This window comes from Petaurus breviceps, unplaced genomic scaffold, assembly GCF_028583685.1.
Source record: "Petaurus breviceps papuanus isolate PSGF00001 unplaced genomic scaffold, PetGlider_PUasm1.0 91023, whole genome shotgun sequence".
In the NCBI taxonomy this organism is placed as follows: Eukaryota; Metazoa; Chordata; class Mammalia; order Diprotodontia; family Petauridae; genus Petaurus; species Petaurus breviceps.
In genome coordinates, this window is record NW_027187398.1 from 3064911 (window position 1) to 3088805 (window position 23895).

The window sequence follows — 23895 nt, forward strand, 5'->3', positions numbered from 1 at the left end:
AAGAGATACACTTAAAGATGTACCATAAATGAGCATGCTGGCTTCACCCTCTTCCTGTACACATATCTCAGTTCTGTCATCTCATCCTCCTTTCTATTGTCACATTTCTCCTCATCTTCTAGAAGCCAAAGGCAAAATGGTCAGGCTTGGCTTACTGAGTTTCCTATGTGTTGATCCCTCTGTGTGTGTTGTAAAAGAACCTTGGACTTGAGAAAGAAACTAGACCCAGAACCATTGCTTCACTTAAGAATCTCATTGTTAGGCTCCTGGGGTCATGATTTCCAGAGAAGCAGGTATACAAATCTGCTTTTTACATTTGAGACAATGACCTGGAAATTTGTTTGGGAAATATCTCCTCAGACAACATCTCTCTCCCTCCATTTCCTCTGACCCCCAAAACTTTCTCTTGACATTTATTTCTTAACCAGGAAAACAGCCAAAGATATTAGAAAATAAGTCATTATTAAACAAGATTCAAAAGTGCAAATGAAAAAATAATGGTGAAATTACAAGCATTCCCCATTAGACAAGTTCTCTAGTCCAGCCAGCACAAAGCAAAGAATAAAAAATTACAGCAAGGATTTGGCACAGGTCTGTGTATTTATGAAAAACTTGCAAAGTATACCATTCCCCCAGACTACCAGACGTCCCATTGTTTCATCAGTCTGCTGAGAGAGTTGCCCTGTGTGTCAGAAAAGCACACTGAGTATTTTTCAATGACCTGGGGGGCAAAGGTCACTTATTATAAATGGATAATGAGACCTAATGCAGTGTTCTGAGTGTGGACAAAGAAAGGGTCTCTCCTTAGCCCCTGGTGGCTCGGTCATTCAGGCTTTTATTTCCCCTGCACACTTAATGGAGCCAAACAATTGACAGAAATGCTATACAGAAGACTGAAACAGAGAGAAGCGGCTGTATTCTAACTCTGATAGACAGATACAAATAGTGACCCTGAAATGGCGCCAGAATTCCTCTTACCACGAACATGGCAGACAGCTGCAGCATTCACCCTAAACTCCCATCTAACCATTTGCTGGCAATTAACCTTACTGACGGAAGTGATAGCACATTGAACCACAAGCCATGCTATTGTCAGCCCATTACATTACTGCAGGTAAGTAAGCAGAGCCATATCATTCCATTTCAGCCTCTATTTCCTAGGGAAAAATGCAAACAGGTGTCCTCATCTTCTGCCTTCTTTTCTCTCTACTTACCCCTTCCTATCTGCAAATGTCCACTGTTCCCTGGAAGGTAATATGCTCCCTCTGGGACATCATGATTTTTACATAAACATTAAACTCAATTAGGAGGGGGAAAAGAGTAAACAGAATCAGCAGGGAAAGCCAGAACAAGTGCTCTTTTGGGGTAGGAGGTGGGGATAAGAAGGAGAAGGGTTATAAAGTGCTCAATCATGCACACGTACTTTAATTCTATCTTCAAAAATCTAGAGGGCCTCCTTCCAGTTCTATACATTATGATGATAAATATTAATTGGAAGGGACCTTGGAAATTATTTAGTCAACCCTTCCCACCTCATTTTAGAGGAGAGAGCCTGGAGCACAAGGAGGTTGGATGATTTGCGTAAGGATAAAGGAACAAAATAATTTTGTATTTTAGGATGTTTGAACACTTTGATTTGCTAACAGCAACTAAAGAAAACAGCAGCTGATTAATAAATTATAAGTTTAAGAAACGTTAATGAAGAAATAATCTGCAAACTGACTAATCTGAAGGTGTCTTATCTTATCAAATAAGTATGTGGTAAGCATGTACCTATAAGACATTGTTCCAGATGCTGGAGATATAGAGACAATTTTTTTTTAATTTAGCTATTACACAGGAGAGAACAACAATGATCAAGTTGCTCATATCAGTAAAGACAATGAATCACATGGCATTCTTTTCACTCACACAAAGATTTGACTATTATGTATAAAGACAAACTTTTGAAATTCCAGTCAAAATAATGAGAGCACAATATAGTAGATAGAAAGCTGGACTAGGAACCAGGAAGATCTGGGTTCCAGCCTCATCTCTGACACATGCTGACTATGTGATCCAGGGCAAGTCATCATCTCTCAGTGCCCCAAGGAACTTTCCTAAAACTGAACTGCAGAGAAGCTGCCAATCTATATCGGTAGAGAAAGTTCCCTCAATAGAAGTTCCTTAAACCAATTAATAATTATGGCAGAGAGAATAAAAGTGAAGAGACAACATATTAAAATATTTGTGACTGTTTACCAAATTCTTAGGAGAAAAATTCATGGGACTAGGACAAGAAGGGAAGAAATGGATTGAGGGAAAACATCTTTGCATCAAAAAGCTCTGACTTAGATACTGATATTCAAGCTATAAGGAAAATCAACAGAAATACATAAGGCCAAAAGCCAAGCAAATGAATAAGACATTAAAAAAGAGCTCTCAGAAGAACTGCAAACTATTAACACTCATATGAAAAATTGCTCCAATTAATAAAAGGATGTAATTTCCTCCTTTACAGAGGTGGTGGACCATGGATATGGAATACTCCATATGATGCTGGACTTCATGATGTGCTGGTTAGTTTATTGAACTTTTTTGTCTCTTTTTTTATTCTTTGTTACATGGAATGACTCTCTAGGAAGGCAAGGGGGAGGAATATATTGGGAAATGTAGTTGATATAAAAAAAGATGTCAATTAAAATCAGGAAAAAAAATTACAAGCACCTTCACACTCCTGAGCAACCCTCGCCCCAAAAAACACAATGAAAAATCTACATCAGATCTGTATCATCTAGTCTGCTATCATCTTGACAAGCTAATGCTAATGCTAATAAAAATGAGAAAGAATGACTTCTCTCCATTTGACTAAAAGTTAGAAATAACGCTGTAAAAAACTGATAAAAATCACAGATCACCATATGAGTCAATCCCAAAAGACTCATGATGGAGAGATGTCTACATCCAGAGAAAGAACTAGAAAGAACCGAGTTTGTATCCAGATTGAAGCAAACTACCTGATCTTTTTCCTTTTTTTGTTTGGTTTTATTTCCTCTTTACCATTTTTCATTCCATCTGATACAATGTGTCTTTATAACTTGACTAATGTCTAATATGAAAGTATTTACAGATCCTATACTTAACTGTATGCCGGGAGGAGTGAAGGGAGGGGGACAGAATGTAAAACTCAAGGAATTGGGGAATTGAATCTTGTAAACTAAAAGTAAACACACAAATTAATAAAAAAAAATAGCAAAAATATTGATGTCAATAAATTTGGGAATAACTGAGGAAAAAAAAAAAAGAATCACAGATCACCAGTATCCCTAAAGTAGGAACACAATGGAAAAGTGATAGAAACAACATATTGTGTCCTTCCCTTTTGTCTTCTCCCTTTGTGAATTCAGTATAAGAGGAAGGTAGTTTGACACACATGGTTATTTGAGACAACTATTAAATACCTAAAGGAAATGTAAAAAACACAGTGAAAAGTAGGGAGTGAAAAATTTAAAGTTGCTTTTCTCCACCTAAGGCTGAGCACCTTCCTCTGCACAGAAAGTATTTCATGAAGACTAAACCATTTTAAGAGTAAAATGAGATGATTTTTTAGATATTAGATCTTTGGTTTGGGGAAGAAAGGGACAGTAAAGGTCATTTGGACCAAAATCCTTATTTTAAGTAGGAGAAAACTGAGGCCCAGAGAAATTAATTAACTTGCTCAGGGTCACACAGGTGACGACAGGGCAGAAATGAGAACAAAGGTCTCTGGCTCCAAATTAGAGGGTCATTTCTCAGAACCTGTAGCTTCCCAAGTATAAGAGTCTATAATCATCTAATTTATCCTACACTATGTTAATAAGCTGCATGGGGAGAGTCCAGAGAAGGAAAAAGCACAACCTTTGTTCATAACAATATTATAGCTATCAAGGCATAGTTTTAAAATCAGACAAACTGGGTTCTTCTCTCAGCTTTTCCATTAGCTTATTGTGTAACTGTGGGAGAGTCACATAACCTCTTTGGGTCTATTTCCTCTTCTGTAAAACAAATAAAGGGGGCTGGCTGGATGATCCTGCAGATCCCTTATAGCTCTAATTTTGCATGAACTGGGTACGAGAGTAGTTTGCAAGGTAAGACAAGGTACTCATAAAAGTAACTGGTGCTATTTGAAAAATGGATTGCCAAGTCACTTTCAAAGTTTCTAAATTGCAGAGCATTTGTACATGGGGTTTCCTCACAGGAAGTTCCTATACCAATGAACTGAACTAAATAAATAAATGAATATATATGCTACTCAGGATTCCTGTCAGGGAGGACAGGCTTCATGGAAGAGACAGGACTTGACCTGGGTTTTGAAGGATACAAAAGATCTCAATACACAGAGAAGAATAAACAAATTTCAATTCAAAAAGTGTTTAAAGAATACCTAAATTGTGCCAATTATACTTTTGCTAATTTTATGCAGGTGAAATAATCTTGAGTATTCTATCTAAATGGCTGTCTCCTTGCTTCACAGGGGACTATGATCTACTACTGTTCTATTTATAAATAATATATGGTGCCTTGCCTATACCATGGATTCAGGGGCCCTGTGGATCAAATAAACAATTATTAATTGTGTGACATTTTCTGGGCCACAAATTTTATTTTGTTTTGTTTTTTATTTGTACAGTGAGGGCAATGAATTTGATTATTTCTTTAAGTTAGAGTCAAGTATAAATTCCTTTGATTTTATGCCACCTCATGCCTAGATAGCTCTAATTAGAGTGCTGGGCCTGGAATTAAAAAGATCTGAGTGAAAAATCAGCTTCAGATACTTACTAGCTATTTGACCCAGGTCAAGTTCCTTAACATCTGTCTGCCTCAGTTTCCTCAACTGTAAAATGGGGATCATAACAGCACCTATCTCCTAAGGATTTGTAAAGTATTTTGCACAGTGTCTAGCATGCAGTAGGTACTTAATAAATGCTTGTTTCCTTTATTCCTTCCATCCATCCTATGTCCTTTATATTGTAAAATATAATGTAAATGTCACCACTTATCCTTATGATGGAGTTATACTGTGTCTTCTTGTCCACAACAATTCCTTCGAGGTCATGTTTACCTACACAATGTAAGGAAATATGGATACAGCCCAAAATTATTTCCTCCCCAGATATATCTTATAGTCTGTTTTCTAATAAAGAACATAGTTACTAAATTGATCTCTAGTACTGTGTTCATGGTGCCACATACAGAAGGAAAATTCAAATGAAAGCATGGCAGGCTTATCAAATTAGTGAATGACACAAAGGAGAGGAGGAAAAGTTATTATTTTGAATGACAGAAGTAGGCTATAAAGTGATCTTGGTGGACAAGGACAAATCTACAACTATAACCTTTAATAAGGAGTACATGTAAAAGCTCACACTTGTATAGAAGATTTTTGAACCTAAGTATAGGAAAGGAGAGACATGCTGAGGAGGTAGCTTTTATGTAAAAGACCTTCAGGAGACTGAAAGCTCAGAGAGTCAACAATGTGATATAGCAGCTGCCGAAAGTTAGTCAGACTGTACTCTGAAAAAATAGAACTATAGTGTTCAGAATTTGGAAAGTCGACTTTTCTCACGGTCAAACCATATATGGAGTACTATGTTCAGGTTTAGAAGTAACATTATATGAAGAGCATTGACAAGCTGAAACTTAATCCAGAAGAGGGCAACCAGGATGCTGAAGAGATTCAAGACTGCTATGTGAAGTTTAATTAAAGGAGAACCTGAGGAAATGGTTAGCTTGGAGAGGAGAAAACAAAGAGAAAGCAATCTTTGGGGGCCTTTTTCTTCAAAGACTGGAAGGGTTGGAATGTACAAGAGAGATTAGGTTTGAATAACTGTTCCTGTAGGGTAGCGTTAGGATCAAAGGATGGAAGCAAAAGGGAGATGGATTTCCATTCAACATAACCTCACAATCTGAGCTGTCCAGCAATGGAATGGGCTACCTCAGTATGTACTGAATTTGCAGTTACTAGAAGTCTTCAGGTTGTGCAATTTCAACTTATGGGTGACAAAGGATTCCTACTTATCGTTGGAATATATTTCCTCTTCAGTTCCTTCTAATACTAGATGCCAAGATTGCTTAAGTTTCAGTTACCTCTCCCAGAAAGAGGCATCAACTACAGTTACAACTTAATTCACAAGACTCACATAAGGATCAAATGAGATAATGGTATTCAAGTACTACATCTTGAAAGAACAGAAGCTGAGAGTTGGAAGGTACCTCACTGGCCATCTAGAGTCTAGACTGAGTGCAGCCTTTTGACTGAGTCTAAGTTTTACAGAACAAATCTTTTTATTAAAGCAATTTAGGCTGTGAAGTTTGGATTCAGTCAAAGAGCCATACTTGAGGACCTAGAAGGCCACATGTGGCCTCAAGGCAATAGACTCATCATCTTTGATCTAGACAAACCCATACCTGAAGGATCTTCTTTACCATATAACAAACAAATGTTCATACAACATTTAATTGAATATGTATAGGGAAGAGTAACCTCACTACCTCTAAAAACAGATCACAAATTAAACAGAAAAGGACAGAAAAAGCATAAGTTCCACTATGCTTATTATTTGTAGGCTATATTTTAAAAAAGCATTTGGTCTGGTAGCACAAATGACTGACTTTAAGGCTCTCCTCCAAAAACTGCTAAGATTCCTTGGAAAATAAAACTAGATAATTTTAAGAATCCACTAGCTATTAAGGCTTACCAAAAGCATTTCCTATTGCCAGTGGAGACAATGGTGTCATCCATGGAAAAAGCAAATAAATTTATCTCTATTAATTAAAGTAAAAATTCTCTGATAACATTTCTCTATATTTTATTGCATTAAAGGACTTGGTCACAAAGGAGTACAGAACATAACACAACAGGGTTTAAAATGTGAACAAGGCAGAGTTCTAAATCAAACCCTTCTAAAGCCTGGAGGATCCTGCTGCTGCTACCATCCCTCAAAATAGTTTCTAAGGCAGTAGGAACCATGAAATTAGTGGGGGAAAAAAAGTAGCCAAAAGTGAGAAAGATTCATTAAGGTGATCTCACACACACACACACACACACACACACACACACACACACACACACACACCTATGGAAGAGGAAGAAGCAAAAAAATCAAACTTTCTAATTTCTTGATGAAGGACTCCATTCACAGGATTCCAAATTCCCCTAAGAAATTTACAACAGAATCTAACAAGCCAAAATTATGAAAATCTTCAATAAAACCCAAATGTACAAGCTGAAATAGTTACTGGAAATTAACACAAACCCAAATGTCAAAGCAGTATAGCACAATCTATGGCCAACAATAAACTATAAATACTCTTCAAACAAATTCTACATGCCAAGCTTCCTCCACAAGAGATCCATATCTCCTTCCTCTCCACCCTACTTACTCCTGGACAAATATTTACTGGTGACAATGTAGGGAAATATTGATGAGTTCCTCTGTCATACTTGGTATATGCCATAACAGTGATGCAATCCAGGATGTTAAGTTAAATTGCTGCTAACACTGAAAGTAGACATCTTCCTCCTAAATCCAGGAATGACTGAAAAATGTGGTCAGTCCCATGGTCTTTCTCTAAATGTAATCACTTCTCCAGGACACAATCACTGACCTTGGTGATGAAGATCAAATTTATCTTTTTGTCAAGATTACATATGCACTTGCCCTAGCAGGAAGCCCAGTGTATATAGCAAGATCTACAAATCCAAACCTACAACAGAAGGACCGATTGTCAAATAATCAAAAATAGCCATGTCGTGTCTATTCTGGACAAAGAGGAAGCTGCAGATCCCTTTCCCTCTATGACAGAAATTTTTTCTCAGGTATACTTGGAAGTACTACTGGCTAGTATCCATAGTTGGACATCAGAATTCCTGGGTTCTCAGAATTCCAGTTCTTCCAGTGACTTGTAAGACTTGACCAGCTATTTTGCTGCTGGGGTTCTATCACTCTATTCACAACTACGTGGTAAAGGAATTCTAAACTCTGAAATGAATGTGTTCTTGAAATTCAAAGTATTATTATTATTAGTTTTATAATTTGAATGAATTTTTTTATGGATCTACTCTAGTAGCACAATTCAACTAACCAATTAAAACATTAACAATAAACTACATAATGACACACTAAAAGAATCAAATGTAAATGTAACAAAATTATAAAGATCAAGTAGGACTCAAATGAAGAGGCATGACAAGACACCCCTAACCTACCCTTTTCGTGGAGGTGGGAGATTCACAGGTATTACACACTGAATATATTTTTGGACTTTTGCAATATGCTGATCAGTTTTGTTGACTTTTTTTTCATCCCAAAGAAATTAAAATAAAAACACTTTTTCATGTGGGACAGCTCTTGAGGTTGGGAAGGGGAGAAAGATACATGTGAAACAGAAAACATCAATAAAAATTATTTTAAAAAATTAACTATAGTGGAGACATGACAACTGGTTTACACCTTGTATCCACAATCATCTAACTGAAATAAGGCACTTAAATTTCTGTCCCTCAATTTTTTCATTAACAAAATGGGAAAAGTATTACCTGTTCTATGTTTCTCACAATGCTGTTATGAGGACACAATGAATTTTAAAAGGTACATGTTCTATAAAATGTAGGTAAAATTTTAAGTATTTTTATTATTAAACCCCAAATGATGCTCAGTTCTAACCAGTATATTTGAAAACAGTCTAGTTACCAAGATGACTTTCTTTGGTTTCTTGGGCAACATTTACATGATTACCTATGACCTTCTTTACAGATCAGTAAAGGCTAGAGAACATCTCAGAATCAATCACTGGCACATGTATCAAATAATCAGCTTTAAAAAATGGTAATGTTCATTCATTTCATCAAAAACACCTGAAGCTGTGTCACTCAGAATCCACAATATATGGTTAGCCAGGTCCTAGCCAGATGCATGGCTGTGGAATTTGGAAATAACTCTTTCTGAATAATGTGCATTGAAAGCACTTAGTACTTCTGAAGGTTTGTGGTTCTAAAAGAAAAGATAAGAACTTTTTTCCCCAAAAAATAGTACTCAGAACACCATGAATATGTTTTACTGATGTTCATTTAAGAGGTGAGTTCAAGCTATGCACCAAAGGGGTATCAGGATTTGTTAGCATTGATTTCTTCTTTCTGGTAAACTGTATTTGCAAAACTACCCCAAGGTTGAAAAAGGAAAAGTTGGTTTCCCCTCCCCTCCATCTTTTTAGACCTTCCCTGGAAAAGAGATGACTCAGGATAGATTATTGAAAGAATTCATGAAAAACAGCCCTATGCTCTTATCTGCAATGGTACAATGGCTATCTTCAAATAGCAGAAATAAAGCCCTGTTGGTTTTTTGCTTGTTAATTTCTTTGAAAGTAGAGATGGGGAACTATGGGCATGGAATACTTCATAAAATGTTAAACATTTTTTATGAATTAGTTCATTTTGCTGACCTGTTTTTCCTTTCCTCTTTTCATTTCCTTTATAAGGTTCCCTGGATGGGAGAGAAGGAGGAATGGATACATAAATTTCATTTAAAATTTCAATTTAAAAAATACCACCCATTTTTTTCTTTTAATTATTCAATATCTACGTAACTAACATTTATTATACTATCTTGAAACACCTTTGACAAAAATGAAGAACTAGTCTCGAAGGTAGGAAGACAAAGCTTCAAGGTCCACCTCTGATACACACTTGTGTGTGAGCATGAGCAAGTCACACAGCTGCAAAATGCTCTAGGTAACTCTCTAAGACTCTAAGTAGCAACCTGCATTGGTAGAGAGAGTTTGCTTATTAAAAGTTCTCAAGACAAATGAAATTACAGATCCACAAGCTCCACCCAAAAATCAAATATTATTATTAGAGTTGTGCTAGATGCTGAGAGAGATATAAAGACGAATATATGGGTCATGAGGTAACCTGTCTTGAAGATACTTACAATTTACATTAGAACATAATAAATAAAATAAACTATAATAAAAGATCAATACAAATACAAAAGAACACAAAAAGTAACAGAATTGTAAAATGGTAGAGGTGGAAGAAAATCAATCAAAAATCATTAAAGTATCTAGTATGTATCAAACATTTTGTAAAGTGTTGGAGATATAATAAAAACAAAGGGAACTTAAAAATCATTTGTCAAATTCACTGTCTAGTCTGAGTACTGAGGAACAGAGACATGAAGTGATTTGCCCAAGGTCACACATGTTTAGCAGAGGTAGAAAAAGTCATAATAATTCACATGTCTAAGGGTGCTTTCAGATTTACAAAGAGTCGTCCCAACATTCACTCTTTGAAGTAGATGGTGTTGGCATTCTTATCCCCATTTTACAAGATGGGTTCAAAGAGGTTACAGTGTCACACAACTTGTAAGGGTCAGAAGCAGTACTGAAACCCTGATTTCTTCTAACTCCAAGTTCAGGCTTCTGCGCTCCCCTTCCCCCCATGCACCATGTTGCCTTTCCCACAAAATCATATAAGACTGGTTGGAAGGGAAAGATCATTTACAGCTTAGGGGAAACAGGGAAAGCCTTACTATAGAGTTGGTATTTGAACTGGGTAGAAGTAAAAATGAAGGAAAGAGGAGTAGGGAAGGTGGCATTTCAGGGTAAGGGAATAAAAAATTGTAGTATAGAGGCTGGAATTTGTGGGACACATTCATAGAACAGTGAAGTAGATACTTTGTCCACAACATAGAATATTCATAAAATGGGCATTTTTTCCTTTCCAATGTAGACTCATAAAGTAAGGGAACGCTGTGGATATTGTATATTTAGATTGTAGCAAAGCTTCTAGAAAAATCTTTCATGCTATATGGATTTGGAATTGCTTGAAAGACCAGTCATGAATATTAATATTAATTGAACTGTAATATTAACTTGGAAGAAGGCATCTAGTGGAGCACCCAAGGATCTCTCTTTGAACTTGAACTAACCAACACTTTTATTAGTAACTTGCATAAAGACATAGGAGGCATGCTTGCTAATTTGGCAGATGACACAGAAACAGAAGGGACAGTTAACTGATTGGATACTTTTGACAGGCTACAATAGTGGGTACAAAATGAATAAGAGGAAACTTAAATGGAATAAATGAAAAGTTCTATACTTGGGTTCCAAAAAAACCCAACCTCAACAGTATAGTGGGGGGGGAGGAGGCCTTGGGGGAGACAGGAGGAATGAATTTGACTACAGAATAGTTCCTGTGCTCTTTAAATGAATGTGAATAAATGTGTGAAAAAGATTTATGGTCTTAATGAATAATCAGTATAAATGGCAGCCAATTTGCTATTTTAGGCTGCAATGCATATCCTGATAAAGGGAGTCCCATGATTTTCTGCCCAAATCATAGCATATCTGGAGGGTATGCTGTAGGTGTGATCAGGATGGTGAAAGGAGAACATGCTATACCAAGATCAGCTGGAATGGATAGGGCTATTAAGCCTGGAGAAATGAAAACTTGGAGTGGGGTGGGGGTGGGAGAATGGTGTTGCATTAGAGCTATTTTCAAGTATTTTAAGAGCAAGCATATGAAGAGTTTTGTTTTCCTATTTGGCCCAAATCAGTTGAAGTAGGAGCACCTAGGAGCACCTGGTGGGAGTTGTAGAGCGGCAGATCTAGTTAGACTAGGCATAAGGAAAAACTTCCAAGAATTAACTGACAGTAGAATGCACTACTTTACTCTTCTGGAAGTCCTCAAACAAAGGCTATATGACCATTTTTTTGGAGACACTGTAGGAAAAATATTTTCTCATTATTAAATATGGGTTATATTAGAGGGCTTTGGAAGTGCATTAGATTTTGTGATTCTACAAGTTGGGAATTTCTTCAATAGGTGGTAGGAGACTACTGAGGAATCAAGTGATATGATTAGGAGAAATAACTGGTAGCAGTATAAAGAATGGATTGGAGGAAAGAGGGAGAAGAGACAAAAAGACCATCAGGGAACTGCTGCAATAGGGAAGAAATAAAGTCCTGGAGTGGGATGGTGGCAATGGGTATAGAAAGAAGGGAACTGAAAATATAAATTGAATCCACCAAACACAGCACGTTCAATCCCATTTTTTAAAAGCCTATAAAACAAGACACAGTCCTCACTTTATAAGCTGAAGACATTCATAAACAGAAGCTGAATGATTACTGAAATCTGGCTTACTGTTTTGTTCAAAAAGGAAGGAATTTACAAAAAGTCCAACGCCTTATTTTCCTCATTTTGCCCTCTAGCTACTCTTTCACTGTCTTAAATGTCTCCTACAGGCATCAAGGTATCTAGGTAATACATGGACATTTGTCTGTTCTTCCTTTCCTTCCTGATAGAAAGGACTTGGACAACATTAGTATCGGATCTAAATACACTGAAGAAAAATTTCCTGTCAAATTTTTGTCCTGAAAACATGAAGTAGATAACCTGTCTGTGAACCCTTTAGTGAAGCATGATAACATTTACACCAAGGATTCTGTTCTTTTACATTGGAAAAAAACATTTTCTATAATGGTTTATATTAATTTCTAAAATAACTTGGTCATTTTTTTTAAAAAAGTAATAATTTGGGTAGCAAGCTTTGAACAATAATTTCCAAAGATGCATATTTGCAAAATGTTGATTTCTCTAGTAATAAGGAGATTCAGCAGAGAATAGCGTTTTTAAATGACATTTTGTTCACTCATCCTTCTTTCTGTGAAAATTCAGAAGAAAAAAAATTGTCTTCAAATTTAAGGAGATAAATTTTTATCTGTTTGGTCAATAAACAGGAACAATTAAGGAGAAGCATACCCTCAGGAGAAAGGGTAAGGCCTTCAGAAGAAGCTTCAGATAGTTGATTCTTTGGGCACTGACTTCATCAGGAGATGATTCTTTCAGTGTTTGTTCTCTGTAAATCCCAGAACCACTTGACTCCCTGACCTCGCCTAGAAAGTAGTCAAGCAATGCTTCTAAGACCGTGCCAAGATCATACTCTGGTATACTCATGAAGAATACCACTTTGAGTTCATAGATCCTACAAAGACCAGGAACCTAGAGTTCTGCTGAGCACCCTTTGTCACAGTTTTATATCACAGAAACTTGTGTTCTATACCAAAGCAAAACTAATCACCAAGAATTGCCTGAGATGGGGCTCAAAGTCTCTACTCTATAAGAAAGTCAACATATTCCCAAAATACTCTACACTGCTATAGTGACCTTTGTGCAAGTGGTATTCTTAGCAGGATCTTCAATGTGGGTCATTTAATTAATTATAATTGGTAAGAATAAAGACAATGAAAATAAGTGAAACTTGGAAGTTCTAGTTATTGGCAGTGTTAGGGGGCAGTGTGGGGTAACAGAGAGCAAGGCTTGGAGCCCAGGAGACTTGGGGTCAAGTCTTGCATTTTTTTTCTTGTTCAGGGTTGGCTTATTTGTTTTTTCAGCTACATATTCCAAATGCTCTCTATCAGTCAATATAATATTTTGATGGCCAGAACATGGCATATCTAGACGTAAATCTTATTCTCCTCTTCTATCCTTGCATCTTCTCTCGATTTACTTTTCCATTTCCTTCCATTTTATTTTCCTGCCATAATTACCATCTCTGAAATCTGTATACCATTTACTTTATCTGCATCACAGATCTAAGTAAAACCAAAGGAAGATTCTAAACTGCATTTGCAATGACTGAATTAATGGGAGACAGAGGGGGGATCCTTCTGCCCCATCTTTAAATATCTGAAACTGAGAATATTTGAAGATCTGTCTTTGGAACTACTAGAAGAAAAATAACAATGGAAAACACCAAGAGGAAGAATGCTGTGGTTAAGCACGAGTGAAAAGTTTCCAGGCGCCAGGAACAAGAGGACACTTGTGTTTTAATAAGACCTCAGTATAATCACTAGAAGGGAATTTGAAAGTAAGAGACACTGACCCATAACCTCTTAAACACTGAGTTTCAGAGAGGGTGTACCAGATGGACAGGTAAAGGCCATTCCCTTGATGCCTAGACTACTTTTAGGAACTGTATGTCAGGATTTTATTGCTCTACCAGATGACCATATTGTGCATATTTATTTGTGTCAGTTATTAGCATTTTCAGTGATGTCTATTAAATAGACTGCTTTTCCCTAAGTTTTATCTTTTCATATGTAGATGATTTTTTAAAAATTGAAAGTAATTATGTTTTACAACCATGGAGTCTTCATGAAAAGGCCATTCATGATTCTTTCAAAACTATTCTATATTTAAATCATAGTTTTACCATGTACTATTAAGATAATCTTACAGAAGAAATTTATTTCCCTTCACCTTTGTCACTCCAACTGTAAATTTGTGAAAGTAACAAACTTCAAAGGAATCTGAGGAGGCTTATTAAATTCCAATTTATCCCTTTAAACTTCCAGATATAATTCTTTTTTAAAAAGGGTCAAACTGAGCATAAGCATCCCAGTATATTTAGTGTCTACCTACCCTAATAAATTAAGCTTAATTAAGAATACTTAATAAATGCTGAATGAATGATACAACTGAAATGCTGAGGAAAAGACAAGATCATGGTTTTATCATTTTTCTTGAGGTTTTCTTTAACAAAATGAGTTCTGATCACTATCCAATTGAAAAAAAATAATCATGTGAACCCCATTTTCCAAAAGGCAGCATTTTAAGAAAATCAGAAGAAATTTAAATACTCATGGGTCTAGGATCATACAAAGTAGTCAATATAACTTGAGGCACCATTTATCATGTCAGTAATAGGACTTTAGTCTGGCATAGCAGACTCTTATAACTGAATGTAGTTAATTTGAATGGGGAACTTGATTGGACCAAATCAGAATGGAAAGTAGTGGATGAGTTGCAATCTGCATATCTGGAGAAAATAACTACTTTGACTGCATCACAAATCGGTATGAGCATCTGTGAACTTGATGTCGTGGTAGGTTTTGTAGCTGTCTTGTTAGGCTACTGTGGATCAGTACATTGCAAAATTTCTTAACATAACTTCAAAAACTGCAAATTATTTGTAGTTCCCAATGTGCTCTTGCTATTTAACACATAACACATTTTAACCCTAAAATAGATTGGTTATGGAAACATTTTAAATCATGGTTTACATTACAGTCGGGAAGGATAAAGGGCCAAGTACAGTAAAACCTCACCAAAAAAATGTCAACATTAATTTCAAGATATTTCCTAAAAATATGCAGTATGCCAAGCTATCTAGTGAAATTAGGAGTCTAGTTCATTTTCTAAAATTGAATGATAATTATAAGATTTTTAAAATTCTATGACCACAAACTAAATTTTAAAAAATTTAATTGTCTTCTCATGCCTCTTGTGAAAAATGACTACATAATACTCTCAATGTAGATTTCTACCTTTTCTTTTTTTAAACTATATCTCAGTTTGTTAGTATCCCAAAAGAGCTATTTTGACTAAAATGTCTAGTAGGAGAGGTAAGGTTTCTTTCACAGTTTTAAGTACAGTAATAACTACATTGCAGTATTTATCATGCAGTACTTACTAAACTACATTGCAGTACCTATCAAAGGCTTTCAGAATCAACAAATATGACATTTACACATGGATTAGGCCACTAACTTTTAGTAAACTCTTTCACCTTTTATTCTTCAAGCCCTATGGGTTAATACCGAGGGGGAAAAAGTACAAAAATTCTTCAAAAGTGGTCTAGGCAGAGAATTTTTTCCCCATCTTCCCACAGTATTTTATTAAATCGCACAATATATTCCCCAACCTTGACTTGGACACACACTTACCAGCAAGATAGCAGTGTTGCCTCCCAAGTACATTGGGTTGCATATGATCTAGCTCACCAGTAACCTGAGCTCCTCTAGGCCCTGGGCCTATGGGTCAGTGCTAATAGGCATATCTTCTTTAAAGAGCCAGCATTCTAACATTTGATTTGAAAACAATAAAAAGAGTGCAAACCACTCAAGCTACTTACAGCCGGCAAGCAGGAACTGAGAGTGTTGCACAGCATCTGCAGCGAGGAGTAGTGGGTGATTGGCATTAAAGGGTGGCTGCAGCTCATTCCACTGAGGGGTTCTAGGGGAATAATAATATGAGAAGATTAATCTTTGAGTTTAACAAGGGTGATGTAAATCACTTCAGTTTTCACTGAGAACAATAGCTGGTGGAAGTTCACACGTGTATTGGAATCAAGAAATAGAATTTCTTCAATGTGCTGAAACACACATCCCTATATCTACAAGAGAACAAAAAGGAGGTTTCTCTCTCTCTCTCACACTTACACTCACACACACACAGTACATCAAGCCAACATCAGCTGAACATTAGAAGAAAGTACACGAAGAGGACCATGGGATTTAAAGAATAGGGGGGCAGCTATACAATGGAGGAAGCCATTCCTACAACATCTGATTTCATTCTATTCCAAAAGAGAATTGGAACTTATTCTTTGGCATGTGGGGATAGGCATGCAGGAGTGTGTTTTTTGTTTGAGGAAACTACTTTTGAAACTTTAACACCCAAGTTGGTAACTTGTTGGAAATTCTTTACATTTAAAAAGAAAATCAACTCAATGAAAAATAAAAACCATGGTGAGAAACAGTTGTATAAATTTGTGACTTGTTTCTCAATCCAATTAGCATGTGCAGTTCCAAAATGACACAATCATTTTGGAGATGGTGGAATAATTTTAGTTGGAATTGGCCACTCCTAAACTTCTTGATAAATCCAGTACTGATCAGTCTAATCCAGAAATGAATAGCAGTAAAGAATATCTGAGCCTACCAAGATCAATAGAATGATATTTTAACATGTCAAAAGCTAAGGTACAGTTTTCATACCCAATTTTATTTCTTTCCCTCCATGCAATTTCCCTGTCTCTCTTAGATAAAGCTCAGCTCTAAGCCATTTCTAAGATATTTTCCCTTTTTCCTTATGGGAAGCTATCCTGATCCTCACTGAGACACACTTTAGAATGGGACACTGACTCTTTACCAAATAGTACTACAATGGTTAAGACTGTTCCTAATTCACATTATTTGGGAATCCCTTTAAAAGATAGCTTCCAGTCCTCTTCTACTGGTTTGCAACTCACTCAAAGGCTGGCTCTATGCCACTATGTACTGTCAGTGATAATGAGACTGGAGAAAAGGGCAGCAATAAGCTTTCACACATGGAAGGGAACAAAAACTCCAGGGAAAAGAAATGCTAAGGTGTTATGGAGAAAGGCAGGAGGTACTACCTCACTAAAGTCCAGCTGGCTCGGGGAGAAGTCACCATTTCCAGGGGAGTGTCATCACTGATCTTGGGGGCAGTGCTGAGTGGCCGAGGTTCCATCACATGCTCCACCAGAGTCCCATAACAGCTGATGATATACAAGGACTCAACGACAAACTGTTTGGACTGATCTATGCAGAGAGAGAGAATTATAATCTAATTAAGGACAAGAACACAAAAAGAGACATGACAAATCTACTATGCCAAGGTAGGTGACAATCATTTCCTTAAGTGTTCTACCTGTTCAGAATGTTCCAAGGGTACTCTAGATCAAAATAGTCAAGGCAAAGAAAGCTATCACTTGACCTCCTCCTACAGTCTTTTCCATTTAAGTAAAATACCCAGTAAATGAGGATAATTATAATAAACATCTCCATATAATCAACATTTCAAAAGCCCAGCTAATTGCCCATTTATTTCCAAGCAATATGTAATACACTCAAATTCTGTTACAACAAAATAATGCACAGTTCCTCAGATTCTGTTGTGATGAGATTCTGAATGCATTACAAAAATTAAGCACTCTCAGGAAAGATTAAATATGATGAATCGGAACTGGAGTAAATTAAGTTTTCAAGGAACAAGTTTTTCAGACTGAACTACACAGAATTTGTGCTCACCTGTACCTAGCCTATGAATATTCTTCAACCACACTAAAAAAATTTTAAGTTCGTAGAAATGAAGAAACCACATATCACTCCCTGCTAATGCCTCAAACTTTACAACCCTTAATGGCACCAGTTGCCCCAACCTTAAAAGTAGGTCAGCCAAACTCAGGGAGATCAGGGCTAAATACGTTGCTAAACAAATGGCTTTCAGGTGAGTACACATGTCCCCACTACCACAACAAGTCCAGTCCTGCATCTCAGGTTTTACAGTAAACCTAAAAGCAAACATAAAATCTCCTATGAATGCTGGGTGGGTCACCCTATCTCTAAGCCAGAAGAATCAATTACAGTGCCAATTTGGAGAAAATGGCTGATAATTCGTCAGCAGAATATAAAGGAAAGGCAACTTAAAAGGGTAATTAGACCAGCAGGCAGAAACACTGGAAAATGAGCTTCGCGGAATGTTTTAACTTGTGACAAAAGGTCCCTCAGATACCATCACTGAAGCTAAGGAGGCAACACAAATTAAAGATGGGATAAGGAAATGCAAGGCTTGCCGACTTGACTCTATTTTCTTCCATTTGTTCAGGGAACCTGCTGTGCTCAAGATCATGTTTCTCAGGAAAGGGTCAGTGAACAGAGATAACAGAGAAAGGCTGGAAGTCGGATGGCCAGTTTTAAGCTTAGGGAGAATGAAGAGATGTGCCAAGTGTAAGCCTGACCAGAGAGGTGTTTCAAAACAAAACTGTCTGTGGCCTACTTTAGTACTAATGAAACAAAGACAAGAGGGAATTTGTGTGTGTGTGCGTGTGTAGACAAAAAAAGTTGTGTCTACAAATAAAACCGTTTTACTCTGCAGATGTTTTAAGGAAACTGACTGAATAAAACTGAACCAGTACTTATGAAGTACCTACCCCAAGTAAGATACTATGTGAAAGACGGAATAAAAAGATGAAAAAAGCAGGTCTACAATTTAATGGAGATAATATGACCTGTACAAAAATAAACAAGAAATAATCTTGAAAATAACTAGGCCAAAAGCTATATCCAGACAAACTATCCTGGTTATACCTGAAGCTGATAGACTGAGAAACGGTTGGAGAAATCTCAAAACACTGTAAGGAGGAGGCACCACCTGAGCTGGACCTTGAATTAAGAAAAAGATCTTAAAAGGTACAGAGCATACTTCAAGAACAGGGCAAAGGAGAGGAGGAAACAAGACAGCAGAAACAAGGCTTGCTTGAACTCTCCTAAATCCCCCTCTAAACAACTTTAATTCATGCCTCAAAATGAATTCTAGAGCAGCAGAACACACAAAAGGAGAAGGTGAAGTAATTTTCCAGCCCAAGATAACTTAAAACGTGGGCAGGAAATAAACAAAGAAACAGATAGATAGATATACAGACAGATAGATCAATCAGCAGGAAAAGTCTGTCACACTGGGATGAGAGTAGAGTGCAGTTCAGCAAAGGCAATGTCCTAGCAAACCAGAAGCAGGCCTTGAGGGTCAATGAATTGTCATCTTCTGGAGTTCTCAGTCCACAGATGGGGGGCGAGGGGGAGGTGTCAGACAACTGGAAAGGAAATTACAGGAGTCTCTTTGCTGGCACTAGGGGTAGGACTCTGTTACATGGCCCATACGTGGATCTGGGTCACAGCCCTGGGTCAAAGTCCCAGGGTGAGGAAGACCAATAGCACTCAAGAGCTTGTGGCAGCAAGGAAGCAGAGACCCTACCCTGGTCATAGTTCTGGCGCATAAAAGAGTGCTTATAGTCACTCACAGACCAAAGCACATGCCAGGAGAACAGTAAAAACACCTTTCCTTAGATCATACCACCTTGAAAGAAATGAAAACTTACAGATCCCTACTCCACCCCCCACCCCCGAACTAGCTCTAAAAACAGCTGCACAAAAAAACATGAAGCTTGGAATAGTACTCACTACACCCCAAAAGCAGAGCCTAACTTTAACATGTAAAAGTCAAAAAATAGACTGGAAAATGAGAGGACAACAACAAAAAATCAAGTTACTATGGTGATAGGGAAGATTAAAACCCAAACTCAGAAGATAACAACAAAGTCAAAACTGCTACATCCAAAGCCTCAAGGAAAAATGTAAATTGGTCTCAGTCCCCCCCCCAAAAAAAAAAATTTCTTGGAAGAGCTCAAAAATGACATTAATGCATTGTTGGTGGAGTTGTGAACTGATTCAACTATTCTATAGAGCAGTTTGGAACTATGCTCAAAGGACTATAAAACCTTTGACTTAGCAATACCACTACTAGTTCTGTATCCCAAAAGAGATTTTTTAAAAAGAAAGAATATGCACAAAAATATTTATAGCAGCTCATTTCTGGGGACAAAGAATTAGAAATTGAGGGGATGCCCATTACTTGAGGAATGGCTGAACAAGTTATGGTATATGATTATGATAGAATATTATTGTACTATAAAAAATGATTAGCAGGAGGCTCTCAGAAAAACCTGGAAAGATTTGCATGAGCTGATGCAAAGAGAAATGTACAGTGTACAAAGTAATAGCATTACTGTAAGATGATCAACTGTGAATGACTTAGCTATTCTCCAGAATACAATGATCCAAGGCAACTCTGAAGGACTCATGATGAAAAATGGCATCAATCCCCAGAGAAAGAATTGGTAGTGTCTGAATACAGATTAAACCATACTTATTTTTTTAATTTTCTTTATTTTTCTTGAGTTTTTTTTTGTTTGTTTTCTTTCACAACATGACTATTATGGAAATGTCTTGCATAACTACATATTTATAACCTATATCAAACTGCTTGATTTCTCAATGATTCGGGGGGAAGGGGAGGAAAGAAGAAAGAGAATTTGGAACCCAAAGTTTTAAAAATGAATGTTAAAACTGTTTTTACATGTAACCAGGGAAAGTTTTTTTTAATAAATGAATAAATAAATATTAAAAGAAAAAGAAAAGAAATTATAAAGAGGGTATTTTCAAAAAAAGATAGAAAGACTTATATGAACTGATGCAAAAAGAAGTGAGTAGAACCAGGAGAACACTGTACAATAGCGATTTTGTATGATGAAATGATTTAGTTATTCTCAGCAAGAGAATGACCCAAGACAATTCCAAAGGACTTGTGATTTAAAAAAAAAAATGCTACCCATCTCCAGAGAAAGAACTGATACGAGTCTGAATACAGATTTAAGCATACTTCTTTTTAAACTTTTTTATTTTTCTAAATTTTTTTGTCTGTGTTTCCTTTCACAATATGACTATTATGGAAATGTGTTTTGTATGGTGTGTGTGTGTGTGTATAAAACCTATATTGACTTGTTTTCCTTCTTAACAAGGGAATAGTGGAAGGAGGAAGAGAATATGGAACTCAAATTTTTTTTAAGTCAATGTTAAAAATTGTTTTTTATATGTAATTGGGGAAAATACAATATTAAATAAACTGAAAAGAATAGGGGGAAGAACGTATAAATGCAAAGACAAGAGAGTACAGGAAAAGTCTAGGCAGAACAGTGAATAGACTAATCTATGTCATTTCCAGCCTTATTATTCTTCCAAAACTACTCTCTCCAAAGTTACTAATGATCTCTTAGTTGCCAAATCCAATGGTGTCTTTTCCAGGGGTGGGAAACCTGCAGCCTCAAGGCTATATGTGCAATCCTCAGAGGGTTGTACTTGAGGACCTAGAGGGCCACATATGTCCTTGAGGCCACAGGTTCCCTACCCTTGGTCTTTTCTCTAACCTCATTCTCCTTGACCTCTATGTAGCCTTTGACACTGTTGATCACTCTCCCCTCCTCAATATTCTCTTCCACCTAGGTTTTTGGGACAATACTTGATCTGAGTTCTCTTCCTAACTATCTGGCCATCCCTTTTCTGTCTCCTTTGCTGAATACTCTTTTAGACCATGTTCTCTAATCACAGATGTCCCTCAGGGCTCTGTCCTGGGCCCTCTTCTCCCTCTATACTTCTTCACTTAGTGATCTTATCAGTTCTCATGAATTTAATTACCATCTCTATGCTGATGATTCTCAGAATCTACCTATCTTTCCCCAAACTCTCTGCTGACCTCCAGTCTTACCACTCCAACTGCCTTTCAGACATCTCAAATTTGATGTTCAGTAGACATCTTAAACTAAACATGTCCAAAACAGAATTCATTATCTTTCCTCATGACCTTCTTCCTACTTTACCTTCCCCCCCACACACCTCCTTCCTTATCACTGTTGAGGGCAACACTATCCTGTGTGTTGTCTCAGTTATTCACTATCTCTTACCCTGCCATATTCAACTGGTTGCCAAAGCCTGTCAATTTTATCTTTGCAACATATCTAGAATATATCGCTTTCTCTCCTCTGACATTGTCACCACACTAGTGCAGGCCCTCGTCACTTCACATCTGGATTATTGCAATAGCCTGCTGGTAGGTGTGCCTGCCTCAAGTCTCTCCTCACTCTAATCCATCCTCCTTTCAGCCATTAAAGTGATTTTCCTAAACCACACATCCAACAGGCTCCATATTATCTCCAGGATCAAATAAAAAGTGATATTTGCTATTCAAAGCCTTTCATAACCTAGGCCCTCCTACCTTTCCAGTCTTCTTGCACTTTGCTCCTTACCACATATTCTTTGATACAGTGACACTGGCCTCCTTGCTGTTCCATGAATAAGATACTCCTTCTTTGGCTTCAGGCGTTCTCTCTGCCTGTCCCCCACGCTTGACCTCTACCTCCTCAACTCTGCTTACCGACTCCTGAGCTTCCTTTAGGCCCAACTAAAGTTCCATTTTTTTTTATAAGAAGCCTTTCCCAACCCCTCTGAATTCTAATGCCTTTCCTCTATTATTTCCTATTTATCCTGTATATAGCTTGTTTTGTACATAATTGTTTACATGTTGTCTTCCCTATTAGATTGTAAGCTCTTTGAGGGCAGGAGCTATCTTTTGCCTCTTTTTGTATCCCTAGTGCCATCGTACCTGGCACAAAAAAGGCACTTAACAAATGTCTACTGATTGATTGATTGATTGATTGATTGGAGAGCATGAACAGGGTAATGTGAAATATAGGTTGAAAGGTAGGTTGGAATCAGATTGTGGAAAGCCACAGTCGCACTAAGAAGTTCATGTTTTACTACAGAAACAAAACAGAGGTTCCATATACGATATACAGGGTGACCCTGAATATTGTTTCAATTGCTGTAGCAACTTTCTCACAGTACCAAAGGCAGATTCACAGAATCCCTGGCCATCTATATACTGTATACACTGTATACACTTTGTCATACCACATCACAGAGGCTATAGATAGAGAATTAGAATACTTTTTGCTTCTCACTGCCATTTCCAAACTCTCCTTTTGCCATCATTCATCAACCTCTACTCCTCTGACATACATTCTGTCAAAATTTATTATCCCATCCAGATCATGGTTGATGTTATCAACCAATAAAAGATATTCTCCCACATGTCTCCAAGAGTTCAGTACCTAGTAAACTATCTTCTACTAAAATCTGTCCTTACATTAGAAATTTCAACCCATATGTTGCACGATTTCACAACATTCTAACATCTCATTTTTTTCAATTTCCTCAAATCTCATGATTAGTATTGCTCCATTATACCTCAAGTTCAAAAAGAGATAGTCATACCCAAATTATCACCATCACCCACAACTGCCTTGCTTCAACAATCAAAAAATCTAATATTGTTCCATCTGATCAAAATCTCCTAGCATTCAAACTCTTCCTATCCTTCATCTCTCTTATATTTGTCTTTCTTGTCATGACTTCCAATCCCTCTATCCATCAATACTTGATCTAACCATCACACCTAATCTGAATTTACTTTCCTCCTTTCCAAATCTTCACTTTATAGTTTATTAGTTCAATTCCACACTACTACCTACTCTCAAATCTCCTGCCTTCTTATCCAATTGTCACTCATGCCTCTTCAAACTCCAATGACAGACTACTTCCAGTATCTGACTCCCCCATTCCTATTTACTAGTTCTAAACAAGGCTAGAAGAAGTCATGCCACAGAGTTGACTGAA

General features: G+C 37.0%; 1 protein-coding gene across 15 annotated transcripts in view; it reads right to left on the bottom strand.

Moving 5' to 3' along the window:
* Positions 1-23895, bottom strand: part of BCAS3 (BCAS3 microtubule associated cell migration factor) — a 795613-nt gene that overhangs the window by 397715 nt on the left and 374003 nt on the right. For all 15 annotated transcript variants that reach the window (XM_069077894.1, XM_069077893.1, XM_069077887.1 and 12 more), the window contains 2 exons: positions 17205-17370; positions 15939-16039 (listed from right to left, as the gene is read on the bottom strand). In XM_069077894.1, the coding sequence (XP_068933995.1) occupies positions 15939-16039; positions 17205-17370 (267 nt within the window). The remainder of the gene's footprint in view (positions 1-15938; positions 16040-17204; positions 17371-23895) is intronic.